The sequence below is a fragment of the Fukomys damarensis genome, unplaced genomic scaffold (assembly GCF_012274545.1).
Source record: "Fukomys damarensis isolate Sample0158 unplaced genomic scaffold, DMR_v1.0_HiC HiC_scaffold_12, whole genome shotgun sequence".
Lineage (NCBI taxonomy): Eukaryota > Metazoa > Chordata > Mammalia > Rodentia > Bathyergidae > Fukomys > Fukomys damarensis.
The window spans coordinates 807,557-821,172 of record NW_022900924.1 but is presented as its reverse complement, the minus strand read 5'-3'; the positions used below and the strand labels follow the sequence as shown (position 1 = coordinate 821,172).

The 13,616-nt window shown below is 54.3% G+C and overlaps 1 protein-coding gene across 1 annotated transcript in view; it reads right to left on the bottom strand.

The window, feature by feature from the left end:
• Positions 1–13,344, bottom strand: part of Sez6l (seizure related 6 homolog like) — a 67,652-nt gene extending 54,308 nt beyond the window's left edge. Inside the window, exons 1-6 of the mRNA XM_019204486.2 lie at positions 13,339–13,344; positions 12,757–12,844; positions 9,381–10,127; positions 7,973–8,106; positions 6,837–7,029; positions 4,816–5,001 (exon numbers count right to left, since the gene is read on the bottom strand). Coding sequence (XP_019060031.2) covers positions 4,816–5,001; positions 6,837–7,029; positions 7,973–8,106; positions 9,381–10,127; positions 12,757–12,844; positions 13,339–13,344 — 1,354 coding nt within the window. The remainder of the gene's footprint in view (positions 1–4,815; positions 5,002–6,836; positions 7,030–7,972; positions 8,107–9,380; positions 10,128–12,756; positions 12,845–13,338) is intronic.
• Positions 13,345–13,616: the final 272 nt, after the last annotated feature.

Here is a 13,616-nt window from a genome sequence, read left to right as displayed (position 1 = left end):
AGGAAGGGAAGGGGGAGGGGGAGGAAGAGGAGGGGGAGGAGGCAGCGGGCCCCTTGCCTGGGGCATCAAGTGGGGAGACCTTGCATAAGGACTCAAGGGGGTCAGGTGGGCCCTGACTCTTCTTCATAAGGTGGTCATCAAGGACATAAAGAGGCAGCTCATCATGAATAAATATACAGTTAGTACTCAGAAACTTACACAATTCAGCCTCATCATGAGAAAAGCAATGCAAATCTACCATGCTTTTTTCCACCTAGCTGGTGAGGATCCAGAGCAGCAGTAAGATCTGGAGACGCTGAAGGGAGACAACCTGTTTCATCCATGACTCATTAGAGTGTGAGGTGTGGGGGCCAATTAATGAAAAGTCTGGAAAATACCTTCAGATACTTTGACCTAGGAATTAGCTTTCTGGGAACTTATCTATGCAAAGATTTAGAGATTCGTGTTCAGATTTATGGACGAGGAGAGCCACTGCTTCATTCTAAGAGTTCGAAACAAAAACTAACACAAATACTTACTCACAAATGTTTGGTGACATAAATACACTCTGTCCACGTACTTATCCAGCACGGTGTTATCAAAGAATATCGAAGGACATAAGAAAACGTTCACCATGTTTTAAGCGTGCAAAGCAAGTTAGAAAATGTACAGACTCCCATGAGCTGTTTGCAAGGATGGGTTGAGATCATGAATATAAAAGCGAATTGCTTCTACCTTTTGTATTTCTTGGAAAAAAATTTTTTTAAAACTAGGACCATATATAACTTTTATCATAAAAAATCTAATGAAGAAACATTAAAAAGTGATCTGAGCTTAGAAAGAGCCATGCATCTCTTCAGTTCACCCACTGGGCAGTGTTCGGGCTCCTATCCTAGGGAGGCGGTGCTTCCCAGGTCACTGCTGCAGGCCTCGACGGTGACAGGAGGATGGGTGTGCAGTGCCCCAAAGGCCCCGCATGGGACCGGAGGGCCCCGCGGCGACACCCCGAGTCACCTCCCCCTTCCGGGGGCACCCAAGAGCTCGGCGACCCTTCCTCCGGAAGCCCAGGTCCGAATCGACGCCGTCCGCCTCCATTGGTGCAGGGATATGTACAGAACAAGCGACACTGTTCAGTTTTCAAGAGAAGTTCAGAGAGGTGCAGCCACTTGCTCAAGGACACACGGCTCGAAAGCGGGGCGCCTGGACTTAACCCAGGCTGCTTTCCTACAACATCTGCGGCATATTCCAGCCTATGTCATGTTCACGATGCTGTTTGGCTGTTCCAGAGCATGGTGGGAGATCCACACATGCCTGCTGAATGGAAAATGCGAGTATTTTCTCTTTCATACCTCCAGCACCAGCTCAGTGTACAATGCACAGTAGAGAACTCATTGAGTGTTTGTTGAATGACTGCATGACTGGAATAAGATTGGCAGCAGCACAGAGGTGGAGAGATCTTTTTGCTCTGGACTCCGCTGTGACGTTCAGCAAAGACACTGTCCCCGAGCATCGTACGTCTTGCAGGGTCACGGACAAGGCATGGGGGAAGAGCACCTTCCCTGCCCGAGGCTCCTTTCCTGCCCCTGGTGGCTAGATCGTCCTTTCAAGTCAGCCAGCCTGAGCTTCACAGCTCGACCGTGGGTCTAGGACAGGTGGCCGAAGCTCTCTGCTCTGCAGGGTCACCTCCCGTAGGACGGGAATTCATGTGCCACCCTCCTGGGAGGGCCGTGATGAGGACTCCGTGAAGGGACAGCGGAGAGCCCACTGCCCCTCCCTGGCAGGGACGGGGAGCCCAAGACCCAGCCAGCACCACTGCCTGGTGGCCTGGCCGCCGAGGGCTCTGTCCCTGGCGGGGTGCGGTGGCCATCTGTCCTCTGTGAACTGCTCATCTGCCGCCTCTCCGTCCCTTCTCTGCCTTATTAAGCCAACTGATGGCTCTGTTTGGCTTCAATTTGCCGGTCGTGACTCCCCATCCATCTTTCTTAGCACAAATGGCGGCTTAATTCCTCTCCGATTTCACACATAGATAAAAATTAACATGAAAGAGGAGCAGAAACCCACTGCCCTGCAGTTTGGATTTTTTTCCTTTTGTTTAAAAAAAGGACAGCAAGAAAAAATTCTGAAGGCCCTGGGGAACCATATTGCGACAGTTAAATCTGGTGAGTTATCATCAGCTCTTATTTGCTGTTTGGGTTCCACTGGATGATGAATGGCAAGGATTTTGATGCTGCATAATTCCCCGATTCGCTTTGTGTGCGGCTCAGGGCCTGGCGCATAGTAGGTGCTCAGTTCACACAGGCGGTCTGCACTTTGCTGGTCATCATCAGGCCTTCTGCGAACCCCCTAGAAGCTGAGGAGGTTAAGGCCGCGCCGGGAGTGTGGCCCAGCTCAGTGCTTCCCAGGTGACCGCACACACGGGCCACGAGGAGGCTGTGCTGCATGGCAGATTCTGCTTTGTCTGCAGGTGTGTGGGCCCTGGACGGTGCCCTTCTGCACATCTCAGTGATCGCGGGATCACACTGTGAGCAGGGGATGCAGAGAGGAAGCGCCCTGCTCTCAGCCCAGTGCTCCTCGCTGTGGCTTCCCTTGTCTGCACTGCATCCTCCTCACCGTGAAGTGCAGCCCAGCCCTGCACTCGCGCGGCGTGGTGCGTGCTGTCCTAGCTGACAGCCACGGGCCCACGCCCACTCCCACAGCCGACGGCCACGCGGAAGCCGGAGTGACCCCTCCTACCCGTAAGCTCGAGCAGGTGTTGCCTGCCTGGTCTGCACATCTCCCAGCCCTCGGCCTTGAGCCCACGAGAGCTGACACTGACCCAGCCTCCTGTCCTGCCATCTTCTCTGTGCTGTAGCCAGACCCGTGTGTGTGTGTGTGTGTGTGTGTGCATGTGCGTGCATGTGTGTACCTTGGGATCGAGCCCAGGGCCTTCACACTGAGCTATATCTCCAGCCCCTTTTATTTTCATTTTGAGACGAGGTCTTGCTAAGTCACTGAGTTGCCTAGGCTAGGCTCGAACTTGTAACCCTCCTGCCTCAGCCTCCCACAGTGCTGGACTCACAGGTGTGCATCATGATGCCCAGCCCAGGTCGGTCCTGTTTTACTCTCCTCACACGCCTGCTTTCGGACGTCTACCTTCAACCCAGTTATCTCCCACTGGCGTCCTGGGCTTGGTCTCAGAGCCCTGTCCTTGGGACTCCTTCCCAGTGCCCTGGTCATAACTCCTCCTCTTCCGGCTGGTTCCTTTTCTCTGAGGCTGCACCTGGCACACTGGTGCCTTTGGTCAGGCCTGACTTTGCACTGCCACACCCTGTGTATCTCTGCACTCACCACAGTCTGTGGCCATCGTGCCTCTCCTTCCTCACCACATCCTGCAGTGGACTGGAGACCACCAGGCCAGGCATGGTGCTCAGGCATGACAGGTGCCCCGGGGATGTTTGCTGAGAGATCATACAGACAGGAAAGGTTCTGGGTGGCAAAGGGCCACGTGTGCCTCCCCTTCTGTCTCCCAAGTCTTGGGGTCCATCTGCAGACCCAGAAGGTTTGCTTCCCTGCATTATAGGTGACCTTCACCAACTCCTACCTGGTGACTTTGAGTAAGTGACCTGACCTCCCTGAGACCCATTTGTCAAATGGGAATAATGTTCCTGTCACTTGGCACTGCTGTGAGCTATCAACTGTGTCCTCTTGCTCAGTGGCTGGGCTCAAAAACAAAACAAAAACAGAAAAAGACAGCAGGTGCACCCAATGCACAAGCAACAAAGGACACCATTAGATTTCAATGATGTTAAAGATGCTTTTGCACCCAAAGGTATTGTCAAGAAGTGAAAAGAAACCCACAGAATGGAAGAAAATACTTGTAAACCAGCTATCTGATAGTGGTTCACTCTCCACAATATAGAAAAAGCTCCCACAGTCTAACAACCAAACACAGCTAGCCCAATTAAGCAACGGCGAAGGACTGGAACAGACATTTCTTCAAAGAAGATACACACAATAGCCAATGGTGCATAAAGAGATGCTGCATCCTGAGCTGTCAGGGAAACGTAACTCAAAGCCAAACAGGTTGGCAGGGACAGCAGCAACACGGAGGAGGGAAAGTGTCGGCGAGGATGTGGAGAGATGCTGGTGGGACAGAAAACTGTGCAGCTGCTGTGGAAAATGGCTGGATACCACCTGAAAAGCTAAACCACACGTCTCAGTGATTCCACTCTTAGGTATCAGTTAAGAGAGACGAAAACTTACGCGCACAGAAAAACCTGCACGTGAATATCCACAGCAGCATTATGTACAAGAGCAAACAGATAGAAATAATTCAAACACACACCCACTGATGCATGGATAAACAAACTATGATAGCTCCAGGGGATGGAATATTACGCAGGCCTAAAAAATGAACAATGTATCACCCTGTGCTACAACACAGATGAACCTTGAAAATGGTACTGCAAATGAAAGAAGCCAGACACAAGACCCACATGAGGCCCGACTGTACTGACATGAACAGCCCAGTAGGTAAACCCACAGAGACAGACAGCAGCCTGGTGTTTGCTGGGATGGGGAGGAGAATGCATGATAACTAAACGGGTACAGGTTCCTGTCCTGGAACTGGACAGTAGTGAAAGCTGCACCTCACAGGTGCACTAAAAGCCTCCAATGGCAAAGTTTGTGCAATGCGTTCTTTGCCCCAATTAAAATAATTCAACGGTCTCAGCATCTGACTTTGGAGTGGTCCCATCTGGGCTGAGAGTCGCTCCCCGGCCACTCCCGATGTCCTGGGGCTTGACCTGTTCCCTCCCGTGGGCGCACTGGGCTGGGCCCCACGGCGGTGGCGCCTACCTGAGCAGACGGGCTCCTGGCTGCTCCAGTGGGGTTTGGATGCGTTGATGCACATCAGCGTCTTGGCGCCCTGCAGCTCGTAGCCCAGGTGGCAGTGGAAGTGGGCCACCCCGCCCGAGTGCAGGTCCATCACTGTGACGTCCCCGGAGTCCGGCCGGCGGGGAAAACTGCAGCTCAGCTTGAAAGCTGGGGAGGAAGGGAGAGGTGACCCCGTGGTGGCGGTGTGGGAGGGCGGGGATGTGGCCCACGCCCCGCAGCGACTCGTGCCGTGGCGGCCAACGAGACCTCAGGACACCGTGTGCCTGAGGGGCGGGAGGAGAGTGTTTTTGTGTCCCTCACTGATCACAGTGCGGAAGCTCCCAGGTCAACACTCTCTCAGGGCTTAAAACTCCCCACCCCGCCTGCCAGGGAGAGCAGTTCTGGGAGAAGATCGCACTCCCGTAGCTGCTTGGTGCCTTCCTTCCTGCCTGCGTGGCTTCCTTTCCAGGCTGAGGAGAGGCAGGAAGCCTAGCTAGGCTGGTTCCCACCTGCACACCTCAGTGTGTCTGCTCGAAAGTTAAAAGTGCAGATTCTTGGAGCAACCATTTGGGAAGTGCCTGGGGATGAGGAAGCTTAGAGCCACTGGCCTGGGAGGTCAGAGCGTGGACCTTGGAGGAGGCCTCGGGGCCCTCCCAGCCTTGCCGTGCCACTCAGAGGCCCTGTGACCTGGGGACACTGACTCAGCCCCGAATGTCACCTCTGGGGCAGCTGACAGTTGCTGCTGCCTCACAGGTGGTGCTGAAGGCAACGACGGTGGACAAGGCCCCCTGAGCACAGTGCCTGGCACAGAGTTAGGCCTCAGTCGGAGGGCACTGCATGGGTGCAGAGGTCAGGCCGATCTCGGTTTCCACACAGTGATGACACATTCATCCCGACTCTCCTCCTAGACCACGGCCTGACTGCTCCTGGAGCACAGATTATACGAATTCTCATTCCCAACGCATTAGGAATCCGTGCGAATTCGTGGCTCAGCCAACTCCTTTTCTGCTATTTGAAATCCGCGATGACAACCCAAGGTGGTGTTGGCACTGAATAGATGTGACGCAGGCCCACACGCGTCGGCCTCCTGCGTCACACACATCGGAGGGAGAAGCGAAGAATGAGGGGCTTTTCCAGGTGTCTGAGCAATGTGCTGGCCACGGAGAGAGTTCTCAGCACCCAGATGTGCGGAGCTGCCCGCTGTCCGCGCAGACATTCTGGCCGCTGGTAAAACTCCGAGGGCAGGGGAGGGAGCACTCGGTGAGGGGGGACACCCGATTCACGGGCAGGAGCTGAGCAAAAGGGTCCAAGAGGAAAGGGAGGAGAGGGGTGGGAAGGAAGAGAGGAAGAAACGCCAGCAGCCAGAAAAGAGAGAAGTAACGAGAGGGAACAGAGAAAGACAAAGAGGACAGCAATGGACAGAAAGCAGGCAGAGGACGCTCAGGGGAGAAAGAACAGTTGGAGGGGAGAGGGGTGGTGGCCAGGCTCTGCCCTGGGGGTCTGCACACTGGTTGGGAAGCCACGGTGGGACTCGGGGGCCATGCACTTGAATACGGAGACGCCGCCGGCTCGTCCTCATTAGCTTCCATCCCAACTGCAGGCATCTGACAGCAACGTCTTAGTGGAACCGAGGCTTTGTCGCCAACAGAAACCACAGAGGATTTCGCATCCCCGTGTATATCTTGACATGTTTCGTATGCTCTTTGTTACCTTGAAATCAAAGTCATTATCAGAACCACTAGGAGATGGGACTCGTGTCTGAATAAAGCACAGGGGTTACCACACTATAGATTCGAATGATATTTTGACAACTGCAATTCAATAGGACTGGCTCCTTAACATTGTGTATTCTCTATTTTATGCTTTTAAGAGTGCTATTCTGAGAAGGGGTCTGATGGCTTTAGCAAACAACCAGAGGGGTATCTGGCACAAAAAGTCTGGTAATCGGGGTCCGAAGGGAAACAGACAGACGCCTTCCTCTCCCCTGCCTCGGCCCACCCTACCCTGGTAGTGCAGCTGGAAGGTGCCGAGGCCGTCATCCTGGAAGGTCCGGAAGTAGACGGAGATGGTGTTGGTGGGGCTGCGGATCACCTGCCCCTCCACCAGCAGCGTCTGGTTGGCCAGCACGGTCAGCGCGGGGCCGTCCACCCCGCGGATGGAGAGCAGCTCCCCCTCTGACAGGTTCACGCTCTTCACCTGGGGCAGGAGAGAGAGCTCAGTGTGCTGCAGGCAGGGTCCTCCCAGGATGCCAAGGCCACACCCAACCAGCCCTGATCCATGGGACCCAGGCGCACCGAGCCCCACCCAGCCCTGCAGAGTCCGCTGGGACTTGGGGGAGGAGCCGGAATCACACAGCGCCAGATCTGGAGAATGAGGCAGATGTTTTCATGAGCTTCCTTTCTGTCTGGCACTCTGTGGCCTCACCTCACAAAGACACTCACGAAAGAGGACTTTCAGAACTGTTTCAGAAAGGGGCCAGAAGATGGGATGGGTGTGTTTGAACCAAGGGGAAATATTTGGAGGAGAGTTAGTATGTCTTTTGAGGTGATACAACCAAAAGCGATTTAAACACCGACTGCATATTTAATCACTACTTCTACAGAATAATCAAATCCACTGTCCCTTCTTCTGCATGAACTGGCAAGTGTGGGGCGGGGCTCTTGTTTCTAGGGCCCTCTCAGGCCCGCTGCCTTTTCATCCTCCAACTCCAGGGGAGCTGATCCCTTTTCTGCACTGTCCTCATGCTTTGTAACTTCCACTTTCCAGGAGCGGAGAGGGAAGAAAGGACCCGCTGTAGCTGTATCATGGGAGGCTGAACAGATGGTGCATGTGCGTGTGTGTGTGTGTGTGTGTGTGTGCACCCATGTGTGTCTGATAAGCAGGGAATCGAGGACTTTCATTCTGGGTGAAACGCCTCACAATTTAGCAGCATGCTGCCTCCGTGTGTTCCGAGCTATTTCAGCGCTGCACTGATCTGGGAACACCTACTCATTCATCAAAACCCATTGAAAATAGCCCAGGTGAGAGCTAAGCGAAAAACCAGATCCATTAGCAGAGTAACAATAACAAGCCTGATTCAGACAGTGCTCCGGTGAATTCCTCTGGAAGGTAACCACTGCAGGTGCCCCTCCGTGGTTACCTGGAGCTCCACCCCGTAGCCAGTGTAGACCGTCACGTTGTATGTGCACTCCAGGAAGTTGTTGAAGGGCATCGGTGGGTAATCGCTGGAGTCGATGTATCCCTCAGGGTTGGAGAAGCTCACGCTGCACAGAGCTGAGGGGAAGACTAGTTAGGACTCCAAGAAACCCTGAGAGAAAAACTCACAGATGGGCTGCGGATTGGTACTGGCCTCTAGGGGGAGCTGTGTCTTCCCGCCCCTACCCTGTGCTGTTTATTCTCCATGGCTCTGGGATTCGTGTGATGGAACAGCAATGGCCACTTACTGCACGGCGCTAGGCACAGTGCTAACCAGCCTATGGGGCGAGCAGACCTATCCTCATGTATGCTGATCTTACACTGCCACGTTAGAATCACGTTAAAAGCTCAGAGAGGGGCTGTGCCTAGGCTAAGCTCACACAGCAAGCATGACTTAGGCCAGAGTTTAATCTTCTTTTTTTTTAACCAGTGCTGGGCTGGCAAGTATTCCTCCACCACTGGGGTGGAGCTACACCCCACCCCAGCACTTAAGACTTCAGTAAGAGGCCACACTGCATTTGTCTAAAGCTGATGTGTGCCCAAGCTCCCTATCCCATCTGATCTTGGAAGCTGAGCAGGGTCGGGCCTGGTTAGCACTTGGATGGGAGACCACCTGGGATGCCGGGTGCTGTAGGCCTAAAGCTGACGTGTGCCCGACGGCGGGGCCCTGCTCCATGGAGGCGAGACTTGAACACACGTGTGCGCCACTCTGAGAAACGAGCACACCCCTGCCTTGGTACGCACGGGAGCTTGGTTCCAGGACGCCAAGATACCAGAACCCACGGGCGCTCCAGGCCCTCCCGCAAAGTGGTTTAGTGTGTGCGCAGAACCTACCTACATCTCCCCGTGGGCTTTACATTTCAAGATATGCACGATCCCTGAGACAAACTGAAGGCTGTGTAAACAGCAGCTTAGCCACAGTGTGGCTTAGGCAATAATGACGAGAAAAATGCCTGTACATGTTCAGTACAGATGCAGGCTTTTCTGAATATTTTCTTTGAGTGCTTGGCTGAGTGCAAGGAAAGGGGGCTCTCAGATATGAAGTTCACATGTTGGGGAAAGCCAGCGCCCGTGGGGCTGTGGTGTGGCTCTGTGATTCCATCCACACTACAGGGGTGGGGACTGGACACCCTGCAGTGGCTCCTGTGTTCTCATCAGGTTAAAGAGCTCTGTTTTAAAGTGAAGAACTTTCTAATTCTGCTCCTTTGCATTATGGCTTTGGTGTCGCAGAGACTCAGGTGTCTCATCTTTAAAATGGGCATGCTAGCCTGAAAACCACAGAGCCAGACTTCTGGGCTGGGGGCCGTGGGCTCCCCTGGGCACAGGAGGCCCTGGGCCACGGGGCTGCGTACCTGGGGCCTGCTCGGTGGTGATGACCGTGGTGGTGATGATGGTGGACGTGGTGGTCTCTTGGCTCTCCTCTGAGGCCGACCCAGTCAGCTCGTTGTCGCCCTTGTCCATCAAGGTCCCGGGGCTGGCATCCTCAGCCGGCGCCTCGGGGGCGTCCTCCTGCGCTTGCGCGGCAGGGTCCCCTGGCTCGGGCCTCTGCAGGAGTGTGTGTGCCACCAAGGGCTGCGAGGTGAAAGGGGAGATCTGCAGCGTCTCGGGCGTCGTGGGCACCGTGCCCTCCTTGCCCTGCAGCCAGATGGGCCCTTCCGAGGAAGGTTGGGAGGCGACCCCCGCGTCCGTCTCCCCTGGTGGGTGGGGCTTCTTGATGGAGGAGGAGTGGAGACCGGGATCCGCGGATGCTACGGGGTGCACATCGGCGTCGGCGGAAGTGGACTTGGCCTTGGGTCTCGGTGGCTTCCGGGCCGAGGTCACCGACTTGAGCAAGGGTAGCTTCTTCCTGGGGGCGAGTGTGTGCGTAGTCCCAGCCACCTCTGGGGGCAGTGGCGATAAGTCCGTGGGGTGGCGGTGTGAGGAGGGGACCGTCCCTTCCAGTTCCGGCTCCCCCAGCTCTTCCCCAGACTGCGCGGGCTTTGGAGGTGCCATGGTGACTTCGTCTTCGGGACTATCTTGGTTCAGGCTGCTGCTCTCCAGCGCTGCAGAAGGCAGGACGGGGGGACCCTGGAGACCAGCGGGTCCCTCTGGGCCAGCATCTTGGGGACAGGAGAGAAGACACAGTGAGCTTGGTACCGCACCCTCCGCCAGACTTGAAGGGTGTCCGGCCCTCTGAAGGTTGGCACCCAAGGCTGGCCAAGCCCACTCTCAGTCTTCTCCCTCCCTCCCACCCCACAACACAACTGTCTTATTGTCTGGTTGTGTGTGCACCAGGCAGGGTGAGGACAGTCGTGTTTCATGTGATAACTGCTTCGAAAGAGAACACAGAGAGGACAGGCTTCTAAACTGCATGGTTGGACAAGTTGTTCACTGCACTGGGACATCCAGCTACGAGGATGAATAAGGACATAAACTAGGCAGTATGTGTGGTCCGAGCGGTGCCCTGGCTCAGGGTTATCGTGACTTGAACAGAGAGGGGCACCTTTTAATGAGATAATATGAAAATAACCTTACGAGAGACATGAAGTTCAGACAGCTCAGTTTCCTGAAGCAGATACAGAAAATAAGGGACACACGGAGGTCAACAGAGGCCTGGCTGAGGGGACAGGGAGGGCTGTAAATGAGCACAGGCAGAGGGTGACTGGGGATAAGGCTGGGGAGGTGGGGAGGCAGGGGTTGGCGCTGGTGGGTCTTGCCCAGTCTGCTCGATCCTTGTGACTTGGTTTTGTCTTGAAAGTGAAACCATCTGCAGATGGTCCTCCAGTTAGGATAGGGCTAGAGCCCCAAGTTGGACGTATCAGGAGCTGAAAGCGCCTCAGGTAAACCTAACATACCGAGCATCTTAGCAATGGCACCCTACAAGGTACTGGGTGTCTGCTCATCATTTCAGGGTGACGGGGAGCTGGGGTCCTTGCTGCAGCATTGCAAGAGGGCTGTGCCGCACAGCATAGCACAGGCCTGGAAAAGACCCACATTCGAAACCCTGTGCACAGTGTCCAAGGCCCGTGGGTCGTTTCTGCAGCAGTGTGAAGCCAAAGGGTCTCGTGTGGCTCTGGGAAGTAGGGGGAGGATCGTAGTTATTCTCCCAAAGGGCTGCTCCACGAAGCTGTCTGGCGGAACTGCACTGAGCTTCATTCATAGTTCGAGGCCTTGTCCTTCCAACTGTGGGTTCCTGGCTTCCTGTGTGTGAGCCTCGCTTTCCTGGCTGTCACTTGGGGCCATTGCTGCCCTTTTTCCCGGGGCTGTCATCATCCGGTGAGTCTGTTCCGTGTGAGGGCTGAGTGGGTGCCAGCTGCCCTCCCCCATGTTCGCTGTCCTCATTGTCCCGGGCTGGGACCGAGGTAGAGAGAATCGCGTCCCCGGAATGGAGGCCCTTGGACTCACGACTGCCCTTGTCCACTTCCCGTGGAGAGATGCTTGCTCACTTAACCAATCTCCTGGCCTGTCAGTGCGGTCAGGGAAATTTATTTGAGCAGCCATCGGGAAGGCTCATTGACTTTCACTGAGTTGGTGGCGGTGGCTTCATCTGTACAGACTGCAACAGTTTGTGACTGGCACCGACGTCTTGCCGTGTAGAGCACTGACTTCCAGCGAGTGCTCATTTCAGACCATAGTCTCGTTCATTCCTGGTGGTGCGTGGCTACAAGAGGGCAGGTCAAGGCCATTCAGGGGACAAGCAGGCTTCCTGGTCCAACTGGGGGACATGGAGGCTCCAAGGGAACACTTGGGCTGGAGTTCTGCCTGCTGGAGTCCCCAGCGCAGCAAAGCCTGGCTGAGCCCATGTGCTGTTCCAGGCCCAGCTTCCTCTCCTGAGATCTTCTGTCCACCTCACAGGATCTGATCAGAAATGAGATTGCTCAGAGAGCTGTGCCTTTTGGGTTCACCATGGCTTTTATCAAGTGAGTGACGGGGCCTGTCTTTGTGGATAGACTGCAGAGTGAGGAGAGGGTCAGGGATGACAAGAGCGAAGGGTGACGGGGCGGGCACCCAGCTAGGGTTGGATGGAAAGAGCATGGCTGGGGTCAGGGGTCCGGGGACCTGAGCAGTGGTGCCATCTGTGCTGCTCCCTGTGTGTGACAAGTGGGCAGCCGCACCAGCTAGGACTCAAGGGCCCTTCCAGCTCTGGCATTGTTGGGTTTTGAAACAACCAAGTAATTGACCGTTATTTTCAGAGCCATTTGTTAACCCTGCCCTAATCGGGCAAGAACTTGCATTGCTGAATTGGCTGATGACTTCTGCGGGGTCCGGTGGCCAGCTGTCCCCTCCTTCCCAAGTATGTCCCTTTGATGGCAAAGTTTGGGGGTGTATGACATCCTGTCATCTGCACAAAAAGCAGGACAATGCATTGTGACCATACTAACAGACGTAGTCATCGTATTTTATTTTATTTGCTATATTCCGTGTCAAATAGGTGCCAGGCAAGTGCTAAATGCTTTGCACCTGTGAGCTCATGGCATTCTTTCTCAACCTCACAGGTTTAAATTATGATCCCTGTTTTACAGACAAGCAGACTGAAGCTTTGGGATACTAAATGACTTCTTAGGTCACACAGCAAAGCTGGGTCTTAATATTGGCTTTTTCTGGCCTCAGAGACCGTGAAACTGTTGTAAGAAACACAGGATATTGTCTCTTGCTGTCTTCTTTTCAGCTTGAATGGAGCCTTCTCTTTCCCTTGTCAAATTCCCAGAGAAGAAGCCCACCCAGGGGTCACCCTGAATTCAGACTCACCACGTCCGTATCTGCAGCAATGGCTCTGGGGAAGGTGAAGACGGAAAAACCTCTCTGTGGATTGTTGATCTGGATTCTCCTTTTCCAGCTATTTTGAGACATAGATCTCTGGGGACCACAGTTGCCTTGTTGTGTCATAGAGCAGTAGAACGGCCCCTCCTAGCTGATTATATTTGGCACTTGCTACCTGACCTCTCTGTCTCCGCTCACTCAACCCTCCCTTGTCCCTAATGGCCACCATTCTACCCTGTGATTTTCGTTTCACAAATGAGTGAGATCGTGTGGTATTTGCCTTCTGTATCTGGCCTGGTTCACTTTATATGGTGGTCCTCTAGGTCCATCCGGGTGGCTGCAAATGACAAATCTCATTATCTTTTTGAGGCGTGTGTGTGTGTATCCACGTGTGCCGACCACATTTTCTTTGTTCGTCTGTCCATTGAGGAGCACCTTGGTCACAGCCAGTAACAGGGGAGCTGGATTATATGGTAGATCTAGTTTTAGTGTTTGGAGGAACCTCGGTACTTTTCTTCATAATGGCTGCACGATGTACATTCTTAACACAGTGTAGAAGGGTTTCCTCACCGGCATCTGTTACTTCTTCTCTTCTGAGGTCCTTGTCAGAGCAATCAGAGAAGCCTCCCAGGAGTCTGTCATCTCCTGACTCGCTACGTGGTCCTCTTCGGCTCTGACTTCTAGGTGCCCTAGTGGCAGGTGGATGGAAACAGGGGTGGCTCCGACTCCTCCCAAGGCCTGTGACTTCCGGGGGGGCGGGTTCCCAACCCTCCAAGACCAGAATCCCGGTGAATAGCAGACCGGAAGAACACGGAAGGAAAAGCGGGAGAAGATCCATGATTACTTCC